The sequence below is a fragment of the Gymnodraco acuticeps genome, unplaced genomic scaffold (genome assembly GCF_902827175.1).
Source record: "Gymnodraco acuticeps unplaced genomic scaffold, fGymAcu1.1, whole genome shotgun sequence".
Taxonomy (NCBI): Eukaryota; Metazoa; Chordata; class Actinopteri; order Perciformes; family Bathydraconidae; genus Gymnodraco; species Gymnodraco acuticeps.
Window position 1 is genome coordinate 468,842 of NW_022991582.1, and position 14,015 is coordinate 482,856.

The 14,015-nt window shown below is 41.8% G+C and overlaps 1 protein-coding gene across 1 annotated transcript; it reads right to left on the bottom strand.

Moving 5' to 3' along the window:
* Window positions 1–834: 834 nt before the first annotated feature.
* On the bottom strand, window positions 835–6,009 carry LOC117533729 (E3 ubiquitin-protein ligase TRIM39-like). Its single transcript, XM_034197634.1, has 7 exons — window positions 5,734–6,009; window positions 3,563–4,134; window positions 3,329–3,424; window positions 2,796–3,029; window positions 2,487–2,631; window positions 2,378–2,404; window positions 835–2,282 (listed from the first exon to the last, which is right to left on the bottom strand). The coding sequence occupies exons 2-7, from the start codon at window positions 4,130–4,132 to the stop codon at window positions 1,702–1,704; spliced, it is 1,653 nt and encodes a 550-aa protein (XP_034053525.1). The 5' UTR covers window positions 4,133–4,134; window positions 5,734–6,009; the 3' UTR covers window positions 835–1,701.
* Between the last annotated feature and the right edge of the window lie 8,006 nt (window positions 6,010–14,015).

The window sequence follows — 14,015 nt, forward strand, 5'->3', positions numbered from 1 at the left end:
AGCACGGTTAATGTATTATATTATTGACTCAATAATATAATACATGACTTTGAGACTAGGCAATCTAGGCATATTAACACAATTAATTAAACATACTTATCACGGCGACGGTGTACTGAGATTTTTTTTTTTTTAAATAGCCACTAAGGGGGTCCCTTAGTGGCTGCGGGGCCCTAAGCGGCCGCTTATGTCGCTTAATGGATCGGGCCGGCTCTGTTCATCACTTCAGTGTAGCAATTGGTAAAGGTGTATATGAATTACTTGTCACATTACTGGGTAGCTTAACCTATTATAAGATATTCCAATGTGTGCCGGCCCGTTTTACATGTTGTATTAATAACCTCAATCTGCAATGGTAATAGTAACTAAATATGTAAAATAAATGTAGTGGAGTAAAAAGTTAAAACTGGCCTATAAGTGTAGTGGATTGAAAATAGCATAACATGTAAATAATCAAGTTGTGTAAAAGCAACTACATGTTTTAAAGGTAGGGAATGTAAGAATGGAGAAACCAGCTCGAGTGCGCTAGAATTAGAAAATACACAACCGGAACAAATCTGCCTTCAGACTTCCTTACAGAGCCCCTCCTCCAACACACACCAACGCGCACATGACCAATGAGGGCACGATATAAGTTTGTGCACAGATGGAAGGCTGACAGGCAGGTAGGCCATCCAGTTATTTTAGCCGGGCCGGCTCAGATGATTGGTCGTGCTTTTTACAGCGCCACGGCTTCCACAGATGACATTTTTTAATGTATTTATTGTCAAAGCATTTAATATATGCATTGCTATCGGGATGTTAAGAGCATTCCATGTAATATAACAAAAAGTGTTTCTGAAGTTAATTACATACCCCATCTTTAAGTACAGTACTTGCATTGCAAATGTGACTTAAAGTACAAAAATGGAAAGGCTAATTCAAAAAATGAATCAGGAGATTTCCTGTCTTACAACATTGTTTCCTTTTTTGTGAAACAGGAAATCTCACACAAAAAGAAAAGAGAAACTTGATTTGTTATCAATAGTTGATTTTTTATTTATGTAATAATTCAAAAATATGTTATTACAGTATATGTTGTAAATATTGAGGGTACATTGTATGAAGACACAGACTTGATATTTCCTGCCCAGTAAAATAATCCCCTCTCCACCCAATCAAAGAAAGTAAATACAAAAAAAAATATCATTGTTTGTAATTAAGTTGAATAAATCTTATACTATCATTTATACCAATTTGTTCATAAAACAGTGTTAAACCTTTGAATGCATTTAGCCTGTATCATGGCTGTATATGAAAATGTCCCCATTCAGTAGCTCATAAAGCCAAGCTACTGGTATTAAGCTACAGCTTTGTTGAAGGTTGTATATGATAAAGTATGAAAAACATGAATATAATACATAAAGACACTCAGTATTTTGTGGTATTTTCAATGACACCGCCACCTACTACGCTACCCTAATGCTAATGGGAAATGTAGCTGAACTAGCATCCCCTAATATTATTCCCAAAGGCTTGTTTTCAGCACACCGTGTTGCCGACTCATCATTTATAGTTCCACCTACAATTTCACAAAACATTTTATAAATTTGAATCCTACAGATTCCTCACAACTCTGCTATTGATTAATTATTGCAAATTCATCACGCTTCGATGGGGAAGGATTTACCAAACTCCCAGAAAAAGACAACATTTTAACTGCTAGTCTTGCACTTTCTTCACTTCATTGACATCCTTCTCGCAATGTTTCACAGCAGAAATGATCAAAGGACCAGAGTTGTTCTCCTCGTGTTTTACATGAGGACTGAAATATGGGAAGAGCTCGTCACCGAACGAACACTCAGTAAATGAGTGGATGTGAGATTGGGCCTTGATATCGTAGAAGGACACAAGTCCTTCCTCGTAGTCAACGAACACCCCAACTTTCTTAGGTTTCTCTTGCAGTGAAAGACGAACTGGCGGCGCTGTCAGGGCAGCGTACTTATCGTCCTCGTAATGTACCGTGACCCAGTAGCCGTTTTCTGGGTTCAGCAGGAGTTCTCCCTTGCGGTTTGCATCGCCCCTTGCCACACCGAGGTCCCACCCCGACTTGTTGGTGACCTCGACCTCCCAGAAAGACTTCCCAGAGGTCAACCTGTTGAGCCCCAGGATGCTGCCGAAAATATCAAACCTCTCTGGAGCATCATCTACTTCCTGTTCCTGCCCATCATCTTTCACTTCCTTCCCATCATCAGAAAGAACAAGGCGTCGGTGCGCGGTGGCTGGATCCAGCTTTACATCGACTGTTAACAACAAATTGGAGTTCATTAAAAGATCTGATCACAAAAGTGTATTATTGTAAAGGTATCGTCAGGAAGAAGCTGATCAAATCCCTTACCTGTAAACTTTGGAACTCTCTCAAGTTCTGTGAAGTAAAGAAATCGTTTTAGATCAATTTTGTCAAAATTTTAGATCTTAACATTCATTATCATGATTTTGACTTTTACCAATGGAGGTCAGCTTGTCCAGTTGCTGTTGAACTTGTTCCAACATGGCTGTTGTGGTCTTTCTCATGGTGCCAAAAGACACTGATGTGTCAAACTCTACCTTCGTTGAGTCTTTGAAGTCCAACTCTTGAAGAGATGGGTAACTCTGAGACGAAGAAAGAGGAATAGTCTTGGGATTTACCAACAGACATACAGAGAATAAGATCAAATCATACAAGCCACAGTAGCTGGACTGTAGTTGTTGCTCTTCATAAGACATGTAAACAAATGACCCCACTGTATTACTCAAACAAGGTCCATTCCTCTCACCTGAAGGAAAAGGATGTGATCTTCAAGTGCAGATATATCGTCCAGCTCAGAGACCGTTTTCTCAAGTTCTCTAATCTCTTTTTCTAACTCATCTTTGATGTATTTTGCATCTTTCTCCACAACCTCCCTTCTGTCATTTAGTGGCTTACGAGCCGCAGCTTGGGCTTCCTCCACAATGGCAATCACAGCGCTGAACACACCGTCAATATCCCACCACTCTTTTTCCATTTGGTCCTGAAATGATTCAGGGTTAGGGTTAAAATCTGGAGAGAGCAATTCTGGCACAGGTTGGGTGTTTTAGAGCTGAACCAATAGCCTAGATGGGTAAGCTGTAGATAAAGGTCAATATTTATAGCAACTGGCCCAAGTACCAGCATTTTAATTTGCAAGGGAAACTTTAAATAACACATTATGTGTCCGCTTAAATATCATACTGTTTGGGAACTTGCTCAGCCAGTTTTGAAGACTGGTCTGATTGGTTTTCAATCCAAGTTAACCCAAGGAAGCTAACATTTGTCTCTCTTGCAGCTTACCTTGCAGCTCTTTAGAGATGTATTAATCTCATCCACCCATGCTTTTCTCTTCTTAATCTTCTCTTGCAAGTCTGCCTTTGTGTTGTCAAGCTTGACCTGTAGTAAACACAAAAAAAGCAAGTCAATACCTCAGCAAACCCTGCCTTTGTGTACCTTCTTAAAGTGTGTTTGCATATTGATTTGCACAACATGGATTCAAGCTAAAATATAGCACTGTCAAGACTTTGAATTCACCTTCTTCTGTTCCCATTCGTGTTCAGTAGACACAACCTCCTCCTGATCTTCTTCCAAACAGCGTACACAAATGCATTTCTCCTTCTTTCTGCTGTATAGCTCCAAGGGCCGTCCATGCTTCAGACAGGCCCTCTCATCCAGGTTCTCGACAGGATGCACCAACTTGTGGCCCTTCAACCTTTCAGTTGAAGAATGATTCTCAAGGTGGGTCAAACAATATGACGCAAGGCACACAAGGCAGGACTTTGTAGCCTTGAGCTTTCGTTCTGTGCAAATGTCACAGGCCACTTCGCCGGGCACCCCGGTGTACTTCTCAACGTCTTCCTTCGGGATCTTTTTCACCTGCTCGACAATGCTTCTCAGGACGATGTTCGACTCTGGGGTTTTCATCAGATGCTGCTTGCATAGTGGGCACGCTTGAACATTGAGACTAAAGTTACGTTGCAAACATTTCTTACAAAAAGAGTGGCCACAAGCTGTAGTGACGGGATCCTCAAATAGATCTAGGCAGATGGAGCATTGCAATTGCTTCTCCAGTGAGGGGGTGGGTGATGCTGCAGCGGAGGCCATATCTGCTTAAAGACAACATCAAGAAGTTGTTATAAGTATAATAAATACCACTTCATTATTTAGTTGTTGGAATCTTTTTCTTGCTTCGTCCTCATACCTTGAATACTTAATAACTTAAGGAAAAGAGACATGTGTACATTTTGTCCAACATTGGGTATTGTTGCCAGATGACAGGATAATCATAAATGCAAAAACATAACATATGTGGAGATGAGTCCATATCACCCCCATTCTCACTCAACTACACTGGCTTCCTGTGCGCTACCGTATTGAATACAAAAACCTTCTACTTACATATAAAGCTCTCCATAACCTTGCCCCCATCTATATCACTGACCTCCTTCAGGAGTACACCGCCTCCCGCACCCTCCACTCTTCGTCCGTATGACTTCTAACCATCCCAAGCTCTCGCCTCAGCACCATGGGTGCTCGAGCTTTCAGCTGCTCGGCTCCCAGACTCTGGAACTCCCTGCCACTACATATCCGACAGTCTGATTCCATAACAACATTCAAAACCCAACTCAAAACCCACCTGTTCAAACTGGCATTTTCATTATAAACTGCACCCTGTGTCCTTTTGTGTCCTTTTGTTGTCCATTTCCCGTTGTTTGTCTTGTTTTACCCCGGCTGACATTTCATTAAATCCACTGTTTTAGTATGTCCCTATATTACCCTATGCCCTTTAAGTAGTCCTTGGGTGCTGTGAAAGGCGCCCCCCAAATAAAATGTATTATTATTATTATTATAAGTGAAAGAGTAACTTCATAGTATTTGCATCTCATTTTCCAGGCACTTACTGTAGAGTCAAATCAGGCCTATATAGCTTGCAGCAACCACACCCCTTCCTGTTAGTACTAGAGTGAATGGGATTGAGCAACTTTTCCTTTGTGAAAGGAACATTTGCTATTTGCTCTATGTTCAACATGTTTGTTCTTGATTTATTCTATAAGTCTTGGCTTAATAAAAGCTACTAATTAACTCAAAGAGATTTAACAAGCATATGAACCTCAACACGATCATTACTCTACCATTTACCTACTTTTAGGTATCCTTGGTATGGTATGTATCATTTCCTGCTGATCCGTTGAGATTTTGAATATTATAGCGGGAGGGTGTTTTATTATTGAGCAAAAGATCTAAAAAACATTTTTAGAAAAGCCACTATCTTTTGATTAATTCCAATATCGACACCACTGCAGTTTAACCCTGTTGCATGCTGTTGTATCTTTGTTATAACTAATTATTGTAAGCATCATTCCTTTTCTGAACAGCAAGAACACATACAAAAACACTCGAATTGTACCTCAAAGGTATTACAGGTGACACCCTATAAAAGCCTCACGTGTGTGGGTGTGTGAGCGGGTTAGATCACAAAAGCAAAAAGCATCCGGACTTACGGAGCAAACTATTGCAGTAAGATAATACCCTGTCGAAAACACAGCATGTGAACACACTGGAATTAAATGTTGCAAGTGCTTGACATTGTATAGTAGTATCAGTAAAAAGGTTAACAGAACCTTGATAATCTAACATGTTCTGGTACTACCTTTAAAACTAACCATTAATAGAAAGTAATTTGATGTAGTAGAGTGTGATATTACCTTTCAGCTATTGAAATGCTGTGTAACTCGTAGGTGTCTGTCTCTTTCTCTCTCCACTCGCACCTGGTGTGTGTGTGTGTGTGTGTGTGTGTGTATGTTTGTGTGTGTGTGTGTGTCCTTCCTCTTGGCCGTCCTTACTCTACTGCTAAGTTTCGTTTCCGTTTAAAGGTTCTGCCAGCTACTTCCTTCTCTCAAAGGGGCATGTGGGTGTGAAAATGAGCAACCAAATCATCCGTTTGTCTGCTGAAGAATGAGTTCCCTGTTTGGCAAGTGCAAATAACAGATCAAATATTGGACTTGCCTTTGAAAAAGTAAAAGGTTTTAGTCTCTGAGGCTCAAGATTGACTGGTAGACTGAAAGTTATTCAATTCCATAAGGTTCATAATCAATGTTTTGAGGGAAAAGAGTAACAAAAGAAAAGCATAAATAGTGTTTTATTAATTTGTCCAAAGGAATATAAAAAAGGAAAAACCTTAAACATTTGAACACTGAACGATTGCACTGCATTATCCAGAAATCACATCATTCACCCAGACATGAATTACATTCAAACAATACAAGATATTGTGTACACCCTGGATCAAGTTCAGTTCAATCAGGAGAGACGTGATGTATGGAATACATGTTTATTATCGGTCACATTATATAAATGAAACATAATGATGACAATTTATAACAAGTGAATGAAAAGGTGTTTGGCGATTAGGCCCAGGTTTTGTAGGATATCAATCGGGAAGGGAAATAACCGTTTCCGATGAACCCCCCTGGGTCTAGTGGTGGTGGTGATAAATGGTTAGGTCCGGTTGGAAGGGAGAAGGTTAAGCTTGGCCCTGAGTTGGAAGCGGGAGGCGAAGGGTTGGAGGAGGGTTGCGCGTTGACACCTGGAAGACAGCTGATAGGAAAAGGGAGAGCATATATAGAGGGATTAGCAGGTGCGATGATTAGGCTTGTGATTGGAGGGAAGTGATAGGTTAGCTAAGGAGTGGCGCTCCCTGTCATCTAGTGAAGGGAGCGAGTATTGCCATGACGTGCGATACGGAGTGATAGGTCTTCCTGTCTGAACTTGCGCTGAGCTTCATTTCAATCAGGAGAGACGTGATGTATGGAATACATGTTTATTATCGGTCACATTATATAAATGAAACATAATGATGACAATTTATAACAAGTGAATGAAATGGTGTTTGGCGATTCGGCCCAGGTTTTGTAGGATATCATTCAGGAAGGGAAAGAACCGTTTCCGATGAACCCCCAAAAGAAGTGAAGTAGAAGTACTGAACGTGAATAAATCTTACCTGTGGGATGCAGTGGAAATCTTACGAGCTAGCTGCGGTGATCTATGGATATAATGAGAGAATTTATACGGGGACAGAGAAGACATGTTATTGGCTAGCGAGGGACTAAGAGTGGGATAATGCATGGATGGACACGTCCTGGCTCACGCGAGCCTCGGACCCTTCCGGTCAGACATGAAAATAAAATGCGTGGATGTCACATCCTGGCTCACGAGCCTGAGACCCTTCCGGTCAAAAATGAAAATAAAATGCATGGATGTCACCTTCTGGCTCGCTCGAGCCGGAGACCCTTCGGTCAGAACACGTGAACGTGACTTGAAATAACCATGTGACACGACAGGACCTGCAAGTGTAAACGTGCCCGTGATCTTATATTGATGATGCAATAGAATCCAGATAGAAACATGACAATGATATGTGAACTGATATGCTAATGACACCACCACCAGTTATATGCATGATTACCAGAGTTTAAGGTTGAGAGATCTTGGGTTGCCGGTACGAGCTGAAGTCTGCTTCTTTTTTAAGCTTAAGAGATCTTGGATTGCCGCACAAGCCGATGTCCGGGCGAAGAGGGAGATGTAGGCAATGTAATGCATGAGCTGTTGGCTTGAGTACAGTGATGCATGGTTATCATAACCCGGCTTATCGGCAAGCCATGTGAGCATGAAGCCGAGAATATGAATGATGCACGGCATAAAATGACATACGCTTAGGTAAATGCTGAAAAGTGACCCATGAACAGGTGTAGCTTAATTAGCAGTTTAGTACGCCAGGATGAGTCATAGATGCGGATATGCTTGATTACTTGATTGAGTGATTAAGACTGTTTTCTATCATCTGAAAAGAGAACGATGGAGGGACGCTAGTGTTAGATCCGACGAGTATGATAATGAATGTGTAAGCGATAGTGGAAATCTGAGCGTGCCGCTATGGCGGATGATCTCGAGCAGGGATGTGTCGCTACTGTAAGTGAGTGGGCTCGAGCCTGCGACTCGCTTACCCTGCGAGATTTCCCCCAAAACAAAGAATGTGCAGTGCACGTCTTTAAGGTTTTTTTTTTTTTTTTTTTTTCGTGGGTGATATAATAGTAGTGCTGCGCTGAATGTGGGCATGCACTTACTTTACATGATGCGGCGAGTCTAAACTGGGAAACAAGCAAGGGTTTGACGGGAATGAGCAGGGAGAGAGAAGGAAAATAGGATAGGGTGAGCTGCCGCCCCCTGTGATAGTGACTATTGCATGGAGCGATACTTCTGACGCGCAGTCAGTCCGCAAGATTATTATAATTACTTTATTTATTTTTCTAATTTATTTATTATATATATATATATTATTTTCTTTCTTTTTTTTGCGTATGTGGGAGAAGTGAGGACCTACCTATACTGTACCTGACCTAGATTTACCTTTACCCTGAACCTTGGAACTAAAGATAGCAATAGCATGTCGGAAATTCTCGTGAATTTGTTGCAAACGGCCTTCTTGCCGGCCTGCACTTGACGCCTTGTTGTTACGTAGAGGTGAGGAGCAGGAGAAGCAGGAGATGAGGTGAAGCTTCGCATGCGAGGATGTAGGGCCCGTTCAGCGTGAAGGCCGGAAGTGCCGCATTGAGCGGCCCTGATACCGGTGGTGTCCTCTCGAGAGGCCGACTGAAGGCGTGCGTCAATTGTTTGCATGAAGTGCCAGGATGCAGGGTGTTGATCGAGCCATTACCCGGGGGCGGCTGCTTCCCGTAATGGTGAGCGTTAGAGCGAGCCGAGGAGGTTTCATGGGGCCCGGCTTCCTTTTTTCCTCCCGCGTCCGGATCTGCGAGGTTGCCGGCTGGAGCCGCTGGCTCGAGCTGGGGAACGCCGCTTGAAGCTTAATCCGCGAGCTTGCGGAGCTGGTGAAGAGATAGGCATGGAACTGGAGTAATGCCCATTGCCCTGCTGCTGCAGTTGGGAAAGGAGGAGATCAGCCACTGCTGCAGGTGAGCTGCTGCGGGATACCAAGCGGCAGCTTGAGGAAGTCGATTCGATCGAAGGCAGCAAGTCCGGCCCGGATCAAAATCCTGCTGGAAGCTGGTCGTAGTCTGAATTAGGGGTTTCACCAACTAGTCGACTACCTTTACCACTAGTCGGCGCTGTAGGCCCTAGTCAACTAGTCGTGAAAAAAATGGAGGTAAACGAGGTGCTGCAAAATGCTCCAAAACATGTCCGACATTCTTATGTATGGCAGTACTTCAACAAAGATGTAACCAACTCCACAGTGAAGTGTCAGTTGTGTACAGCTGTACTGAAGTACAACAAAAATACATCTGCTATGCGCAACCATCAGAAGATGAGACACCCGCTGCCGACAGCTAGCACTAGCAGTAATGCTAGCACCAGTGAGCAACGAACCGGCGTCAGCACAGGACAGAGGCAGACGAGCAGCAAAAAAAAACGGGTCTACAGTGATGCGGATGATGAGCTACGGGATTACTGCCAGCGGACACCGCATATCCCCACAATGGATAACCCACTGGAGTGGTGGGCAGAAAACGTGCACCGCGTCCCCCGTTTAGCCAAGCTTTCGAGGAGCTACCTGGCTATTCCAGCCACAGACACCCCGAGTGAGAGGGTTTTTTCCCTGGCAGGCAACACTGTCACCCGAAAGCGGTCAAGCCTCCTTCCCTCACATGTCGATGCGTTGGTGTTCCTCAATGCAAACCAAAAATCTGGAAAGGTGGACGTTATCGTGGAGGACAGCGAGTAAAGTGTTGCGCAATGCGTTGTTGCGCACTGGATTTACGTGGCATTTCAGTAAACAGAGTTTTTTGCTGTCGATTTTGGTGAGTCCAGGGGGGTATACTACGAAGCAGGATTTTCGCTTAGCCGGCTAAATTCAGGGAAAACTCCGGCTTTCCGGTCCTACGAAGCTGGTTCTCTTTTTAGCAGGCTAGATCTCCATGGTAACTTATGCTAAGCGGCTAACCTGGTCGGGACCAGGTTAGGTTGCAGGCTAAGAGCTCAACTCAGTGAAAGCACTGCCTGCTGACCAATCAGAGCTCAGTGTGCGGAGTTAAAAGCGATTAAGTCATATTACAGGAGAAAAGAAATACAGAAAAGCTGCCGTCGCAGGAAAGACGGCTGGCCAAAATCACCGACTGTGTGAACGTGAACATTAATAGAATATCACCTCCCATCTTCAGAGCAATCTGACTATTATAACATTAGCGTTAAGAAAGCTTACTTAAATATATGCCACAACATAAGTAACCGGATCAGAGTAACATTAAGTACAGTCCGCGGCATATCACTTCATAATGTATCATATTTTCTTATCTGAGTCAGCTGAGCCCTATCTGGCCGTGCAACACTCACAGTGTCACATACTGTATGCAGAAGTATTATTTTAAGCAACACATTAAGTTGACGAAACACTCGAGACAAATGTAATTAAAGTCAAATCGTGTTTTAGACGGGGCAGTGATATCATAAACCTGTTAATGTACGCATTCAAGGCAAGGCAAGTTTATTTATATAGCACTTTTCAACACAAGGCAATTCAAAGTGCTTTACAAAAAATGAAAGAGATTAAGAAAATGGCATTTAAAATCAGTCATTAAAAAGAAAAGCTAATAAAATAAACATTAAAAGAAAAAATACATGGATAAAAGTTACAGTGCAATTAAACATTAAAAGAAAAAAGTACATGGATAAAAGTTACAGTGCAGTCTAAGATATGAATAGTTCAATTAAAAGCAGCGACAAAAAGAAAAGTCTTCAGCCTCGATTTAAAAGTAGTCAGAGTTGCAGCGGACCTGCAGGTTTCTGGGAGTTTGTTCCAGATATTTGGAGCATAATAACTGAACGCTGCTTTACCATGTTTAGTTCTGACTCTGGGGACAGAAAGCTGACCAGTCCCTGAAGACCTGAGAGATCTGGATGGTTCATAATTTAGCAGGAGGTCAGAAATGTATTTTGGGCCTAAACCATTCAGTGCTTTATAAACCAGCAGCAGTATTTTGAAATCTATTCTTTGACACACAGGAAGCCAGTGTAAAGACTTCAGAACTGGAGTGATGTGATCCACTTTCTTAGTGTTAGTGAGGACTCGAGCAGCAGCGTTCTGAATTAGCTGCAGCTTCCTAATAGATTTTTTAGTGAGACCTGTGAAGACACCATTGCAGTAGTCGAGTCTACTGAAGATAAAAGCATGGACAAGTTTTTCCAAATCCTGCTGTGACATTAGTCTTTTAATCCTAGATATATTCTTTAGGTGATAGTAGGCTGATTTAGTAACAGTTTTAATGTGACTGTTGAAACTCAGGTCAGAGTCCATGACTACACCTAGATTTCTGGCTTTATCTGTTGTTTTGAACATTGCAGACTGAAGCTCAGCGCTAACTTTTATACGTTCTGCCTTGGCTCCAAAAACCATTACCTCAGTTTTATCTTTGTTTAATTGGAGAAAGTTCTGACACATCCAGTCATTGATTTGTTCAATGCACTTACTCAGTGTTTGAATTGGAGCATAGTCTCCTGGTGAAATTGTTACGTAAATTTGTGTGTCATCTGCATAGCTATGGTAACTTATTTTGTTGTTCTTCATTATCTGAGCCAGTGGTAGCATGTAGATGTTAAAGAGAAGAGGCCCCAAGATGGAGCCTTGAGGAACCCCACATGTCATATTTGTCAACTCAGATGTGTATTTACCTATAGAAACAAAGTTGTTTCTGTCCTTTAAGTAGGATTCAAACCAATTCAGAACTGTTTCCGAAAGTCCCACCCAGTTCTCCAGTCGGTCTAGTAATATGCTGTGGTCAACAGTGTCAAACGCAGCACTGAGATCTAATAATACTAACACTGAAGTTCTGCCACTGTCTGTGTTTAAGTGGATGTCATTAAAGACCTTTACAAGAGCAGTCTCAGTGCTGTGGTTTGGACGAAAGCCTGACTGGAACACATCGAAACAGTTATTTAAATGCAAGAAATTACTCAACTGTTGAAAAACAACTTTTTCAATGATTTTACCTAGAAATGGGAGGTTTGATATGGGCCTGTAATTGTTCATTACTGAAGCATCTAGATTATTCTTTTTTAAGAGCGGTTTAATGACTGCAGTTTTCAGGGCCTGTGGAAAAATACCTGAGTGAAGAGATTTGTTTACTATATGAAGCAGATCTGAGGCCATGCAAGGCAAAACATCTTTGAAAAATCCTGTTGGAATAATATCAAGGCAGCAAGAGGAGGATTTCAGAAGTTGAATAATGTCCTCTAGGTTTTTATCATTAATCTGATGGAATTGTGTCATGATGTCTGAATTGATGTTAAGTGGAGATAGGGACAACACATTTGCTGTTCCTGATGCAGAGGCACTGACTGCTTGTCTGATTTTCTGAATTTTGTCAGTGAAAAAGGAGGCAAAATCATTGCACGCCCTGGTGGATAGAAATTCAGAGGCTACTGACACTGGGGGGTTAGTTAGTCTGTCGACGGTAGCAAACAAGGCACGTGCATTGTTTTTGGTAATGATGTCAGAGAAGAACGATTGTCGTGCGTTTTTCAATTCCAAATTATAAAGGCCAAGTCTCTCTTTATAGATTTCAAAGTGAACCTGGAGATTTGTTTTTCGCCACCTGCGTTCAGCTTTTCGACATTCTCTTTTTTCTGTTTTCACGGTCATGGCCTTTCTCCATGGAGATATTTTCTTGCCAGACACTTCCTTTACCTTAGTTGGAGCAATGGCATCTATAACATTTTTAATTTTTGAATTAAAATGATCTACTAACTCATTTACTGAGATGTTGGCAGGGGCAAGTGTGGAAGAGAAATTCTGAGTAAACATTTCCCTAGTGTTTTCAGTTAAATATCGCTTTGTGGTTACCACTTTTTGAACATTTTTGTGAACAGAAATAGAGCTCTCAAAGAAAACACAGGAATGGTCAGAGAGTGCAACATCAGTCACCACAACCTTAGAGATATTCAGACCCTTTGAGATAATTAAGTCCAGAGTGTGCCCCTTATTGTGCGTGGGCTCCGTCACATGCTGAGTCAGTCCATAGCTATCAAGAACACAAAACAGTTCTTTAGCCCCTCTGTCCTGGGGGTTGTCAACATGGATGTTAAAATCACCAACAATGACTAGACGGTCAAAGTCAATACACACTATAGACAGCAGTTCAGTAAAGTCATCAAAAAAGCTTGCACAGTATTTGGGTGGTCTATAGATATTTAGGAACAGAGCTCGAGAGGAGCATTTCAGCCGAAGGGCCACATATTCAAAAGAATCAAAGTTTCCATACGATGTCTTCCTGCATTGAAGGGAATCATTGAACAGAATAGCAACTCCACCCCCTTTCTTATGCGTTCTTTCCTGACTCATAAAACTAAAGTTGGGAGGGGTTGATTCGATAAGAACAGCTGCACTGTTATTTTGTTCAATCCAAGTTTCTGTTAAAAACATAAAATCGAGATTGGGCTCAGTGATAAAATCATTGATTAAAAATGTTTTTCCTGCCAGAGACCTGACATTTAATAAAGCTAGTTTAAGTTTGTTAAACACACTATCAGTCATGTTTTTTGTAACAAGCTGTGGCTGACATGGAATCACTGCTAAATTAGATACACTCACACAAACGTTTGAGCGCTTCCTGTTTCTATGATTCACCGCTCTTAATCTATTACCTATCAACACAGATATCGGCAAAGCTACTGGCAGGCAGGGCCCCGACATGTCCTGGAAAGAGTTGAGAGTGCCATACGCCCTTGAGCCTGGACCCATCACATATCAGTAAGAGTTCAAATTCTAGTAAAATTCAAACACTTTTTCTTTTGCCAGCTGTATTCACCTTGCAGGTGCAGACTATGTGGCTTTTATCCTGGATAAAGTGTTTAAGTCATGGATGTTTAAAGTTTAACTTCTTCATTTTTGACTAGTATTAAAGTTCACTTTTCATTCAGGAAGTATGACGCTGCGCTGTCAGTACGCTTCTCCATGTTTCTGATTGGTCGAATGCTCAAA

Coding starts and splice junctions, on each gene's coding strand:
- LOC117533729 (XM_034197634.1), bottom strand. CDS start 4,132: ATGGCCTCCGCTGCAGCATCACCCACCCCCTCACTGGAGAAGCAATTG. Junction 3,425..3,562: donor ACGAATGGGAACAGAAGAAG/GTGAATTCAAAG, acceptor TGTTTACTACAG/GTCAAGCTTGACAACACAAA. Junction 3,030..3,328: donor CATCTCTAAAGAGCTGCAAG/GTAAGCTGCAAG, acceptor GAATCATTTCAG/GACCAAATGGAAAAAGAGTG.